The following is a 5,000-nucleotide window of genomic DNA, read 5'->3' as shown; positions in this document are numbered from 1 at the left end:
TAATGCTTTCTTTTTTGTTGTTTGTATTAATTTCTGTTTTTTAGTATCCGCTCTATTAGAGGAAATGTGTGTCGAGTGTCTCTCTGAGACTCTTGCAGACGGACGCAGGGTCAGAGGTCACAGTGTGACTCCTAAAGCAAATGGAGCGTTTCCCCGAAGAGAGAGAGAGCTGGCAGAAATAGAGCAGGTGGTTTGCTGAAGGATGTAATGAATTGTGATTTATTTGACTCGTGGTGTCTGTCGCTCTCTCAACAGCTCTGCTGTAAACCACTGACCGAACGAGATGAACAAAACCTCAATATCCTGGAGAAACATGTAAGACACACACACACACACACACACTCAACACACACACACACACACATACACTAAACACACACACACACACACACACACACACACACACACACACACACACACACACACACACACACACACACACACACACACTCCTCACACTCATCCAGAGAGAAACACACATAAGGATGTCTTGGTTTTTATATATTTTTCCCCCAACAAATAAAATTTGCTCTCTCTAACTTACAGAATTATACCAGTTATTGTTACTGCAGCAAAATGATTTTATAACATTTTTTAATTCATTCATTCATTTCATTGTTTGTTTGTCCCCAAATTAGCTATTTCCCTTACAGCAATTTACCATAGTACCACAGTTATTTTTACTACTGTAAAATTATCATTATTATGTTTTTTAATGTTAATTTTTATTATTGTTTTTATTTTTCTCTCAATTATTGGTTTACTTTATCTTGTGTAAAAGAGATTTTTATTATTAAAATAATTTTTATATTTTTTTTTTTTTTTTTTTATTTTTTTTTTTTTTAAAATGTTTATTTTTTAGAATAAGATTTTCTCCCTCCCTTACAGTTATTTTTCTACAGTAAAAATACCATTTTGTTTATTTGTTATTTTCATTATTTTATTATTTTTATTTATTTGCAATCTTTATTATTATTATTATTTAACTTAATTTATTTAAAACCCAGTTTAAGGCCTGTTCATCTGAAGAACTAACCAGGCCTGCATTTCCCAAAAGCATCATAAGCCTAAGAAGATCGTTAAAACAATCGTACGACTTTTGTCTGTACCTGTAGAAATGTATTGGCTAGATGAAGTATATATATTTGTGCTACTATCACCCTTAATATATACACTTTATCTATTAATAATATCCAAACTTATATGTTAATGCTTGAAAATAACCATCAACCATCAGTCATTCACTTCAGAAACACTTGGAAGACTCATGAGAATTCTTATAGTATTTCAGGCCTTGGGTGGTTCAACAAACACATGGATGTCAAAAACACTGAATCAACATAGTTTTATAGATTTGAGTTATTGATTGCGTTCCCCATGACCTGCAAAAGACATTGCACAATGGGATGAGAAATAACCAAATATAGAAAGCATTTCACATTGCAGTAAATTTTGTAGCAAAGCCCCCCCCCCCCATGTTTTATTTTTCCTCATTTGTATGGTGTCCTTTAAATCTGCTGAAAATGGCATTTTTTTTTCGCTCCACTTTCTCCAAAAGAACATGAATTTCATCTTTTTGAAAGTTTTTAAAAGGTTTTTAGAGAGCCCAGAGAATCAAAGCAGAGTAGAGATAAAACCAAGAATAAAGGAAATGAATAAATAAATGTAGCACAAACGGATCTTCATCCCCGGTGCGAATAGATCCATAAGAACATATCATTTCAATTCAAAGCTTTAAATAGGTCTTCTTACTGTAGTATTTGTGCAGAAACTATGTATATATTTCAGCAAGGGCTCTTTCATCCTCATGTTTCTCTCGGTGAGTCAAAAGCCAAACCACCTCCGTCCCTCAGGTTTCATTTGAGGTGATAAGGGTCCAAAAGCTTTCATCATACCACAACCACCATCATCATCATCATCAGAACACACACACACACACACACACACACACTCCACTGAGCTTTGATTCTGTTGATTAGAGAAGCAATTTAACATCAGACGCTTTAAAAGCATCTCAGGACGAGAGCAAAAACAAGAGAGCAAACAAATAACCGACGAAAACAAAGAGAAAGAAACATCAGAGATTTATAAGCAGAAATAATAGATTTCAGTATATTTTTATTTATTTATGTGTTATTATTTGTTCCCTAAAATGACGTTAGCTCTCTCTATCTTAAAATTTTCCTAAAATAATTTTTTCTTCATACTGAATTATTTATTTATTTGTTTCTCCTTTTTATTTATTTATTTTTTATTTTTTTTTTCCTTATATATATATATATATATTATATATATCTATATATATATATATATATATATATAAATTTTTTGATTGTTTATTATTTTACATCAAATGCTTTAAAAGCATCTTACAATGAGAGCAAACAAATAGTGAAAGCAAAGAGAAAGATTTATAAGCAGACACGATAGATTTCAGTACAGTCACGCTGTCAGTGTGTTTCTAATGTAATATTCTGTTGTGCTGTATTGCATAATGTAAATTCATGATCCTGTCCTCTGATTGGTCAATCCAGTGGCATTAAAACACAATATAGTAACTGCTCTGATGTGAATATAGTCACTGTCTAACACTCTTTAGATGTGGTCATATACACTCTCATGTCGTATCGTTTAACTGTGCTGCAGTGTCCTTCTGTTAATTAAACATCTGACGTGTTTCTGTGAGCCGGAGGAACAGAAGCAGAGAAATGAAAGCCTGTCGTCCTCCATTAGCTGCGTTTGCCCTTGTAGTAATCACTAAAGAGTGTGTGTGCTGGTAAGAAAACATCACGAACATGACAGAGAGTGAAAATAAAACAGATCTGAACAGGCATTGAATCTGAAGGCCATTTAGAAACGGTCAGAGTTATTTGGCATTTTATGAAAATAGATGTGAAGAAAGGGATCGAGATTCCACTTCTGTCTTTACAGATCAAAGGACTGAGATATGAAGAGCAAATGTAGTTCGGTGAGTGCTATGAGGTGAAGGTTAAAGGCAATACGAGTTTAAAACTGAGGAAAATACATCTGTGTATTCATGCTGAAGTTCTGAAATGACTTTCCTTTGCAGCTGGTGACAGCCTGAGCACAATACTAATTAATATTAATGTTAATCAGCAGTTTTTTTGTGATGAGTCATTGGGTTTCTAATTATTTAAAAAATATATTTAGATTTTTTTTTTTTAAATATTAACGCGATAATAATGCATTAACGCAACGCAATTACAAAAATAAATACATAAATAAATAAGAAATAAATAAATAAAAAAATTATTTCAGTTAACACGGGTTCTATTTGACCCCACCCTGTGTTCACGTCAGGGTTGCCAGATCCATGGTTTCTTTCACTTCTTTTAACGTTATTTTTAGCGAGCCTCCCATTTGTTACTTCTCATGGGAAACAAATTCTTGGCTCTCAAATAATGTCAGTTTTATCGCCGAATTTAAACCAGTCATGCCGCTTTGACGCTCTTCAATGTTGCGTGACAGATCGCTGTAGCACTTCTGTTCAGTCTCTTCCACTTTAACACAAGTTATAACACGAAATAAACATGAATGAACTTAAGAGGGTATGTTTGAAAATACAGTACAACTGACAGAAATGTATCACATCTCATATAATCGCTCAATTGGCGCTTCAACCGAAAGAAAGAGATCAATAAAACAGCTTGTGATCAATGTCACAATTACCTCAGGAAAGTCTTCCAGTGTTCACAGTTCGTTAGTCACTTATAAAAACACTAGAGGGAGCTTAATAAGTGTTAATTATATAAGTTTGTTTGAAACTTATATTCATTTTAAAATACTGTTTTGTGTCACGGAACATAGATTTAGGAGTTTTTTAGGACTTCAGATAGACTTCAAATATGTGGCTTGTTAATAAAGATTACGTCTATTTAATGTTTTTGGCGAAGTGAGCTCCAGGGCATCTCAGCCTCACCTCGGCCAGATCTTCTGGAATTTGCTGCTGGCACTGATGTCTGTATAGTGGTTAAACATGAGATAGAATTTGTTTTGTGTAAATCTAACGGGTAGTCTTTAGTCTCATTAATCTATTAATTGTTCCAGAGCAAATAGTTTTGGCTGAGAACAAAATATCATCACGTTATATTTTATGTAACTTCAATGTTGTATATCAGAGCGCTGCCTTTGTACTTTTGACTGAATTGCCTAGCAACTTTTATGATGGCTGTTGTTGTTTATTAAATATTATTATCCAATAAAAATATTTTATATAAATAATAGTGTTTAATAATCATATTTAGTAAAAGGAAACTGTGTGTGTTTGTGGTGGTGATTTTAGTGACTTTTATTCCTTCATTAGATGCGACGAGAGACTGTTTTTCTGATTGAGTCAGCTTTAAAGACTTTTATATTGAAAGAGACTGAAACGCTGTTGTAAACAAGGATGTTATTTTTACTTTCAAACAACAGCTTGGAAGATGCAGTTAACAAATGCACTGAGCAGTGCTGTCATCAGAAATCACGTTTCACAGATGAAAGATAATACGACAAAGATATTGCTTTCCCCAGTGGACATTCAAACTAATGTTTTATTGTGAATATGAGATTGAGCTGAATAATGAATGCTGTTTCAGATGCAGAGGATCACACTCTCAGTCCATTTTTCTGTGATAACACTCTACATAATACAGCAAGCTTTTTTTTTTTTTTTTTTTAAATAAAGGTTTATTCTGTTACAAAACATAAAACATAAGACAAATTATATATACCTGTACAACCAATTCAATACAAACAAAGGAGGTAACTGAAAAGGTGTAGGCTGAAGCCGAGACTTGTTTCGCCGACCCTATTTACAAAACAAAAACAACATCTACCCATCAGAAATTAGGCGTAAACAGTATACATGTATAAGCATCTATATACATACAGTATATACAATTTTTTCTTACAATTTCTTACAATTTTTTTTATTTATCCCTATATTTGTCAAAAATTAGGATTTTTTTTTTACACTTTTATTTATAGTTTTAATTAAT

The 5,000-nt window shown here is 32.8% G+C and overlaps 1 protein-coding gene across 1 annotated transcript in view; it reads left to right on the top strand.

Moving 5' to 3' along the window:
* The window catches only part of LOC109070007 (cGMP-dependent 3',5'-cyclic phosphodiesterase-like), a 114,815-nt gene that overhangs the window by 83,243 nt on the left and 26,572 nt on the right, over positions 1-5,000 (top strand). Inside the window, exon 7 of the mRNA XM_042771741.1 lies at positions 256-315. Coding sequence (XP_042627675.1) covers positions 256-315 — 60 coding nt within the window. The remainder of the gene's footprint in view (positions 1-255; positions 316-5,000) is intronic.

The sequence above is a fragment of the Cyprinus carpio genome, chromosome A15 (assembly GCF_018340385.1).
Source record: "Cyprinus carpio isolate SPL01 chromosome A15, ASM1834038v1, whole genome shotgun sequence".
In the NCBI taxonomy this organism is placed as follows: domain Eukaryota; kingdom Metazoa; phylum Chordata; class Actinopteri; order Cypriniformes; family Cyprinidae; genus Cyprinus; species Cyprinus carpio.
The sequence above is the reverse complement of the archived record's forward strand: the minus strand, read 5'-3'. Positions and strand labels throughout refer to the sequence as shown.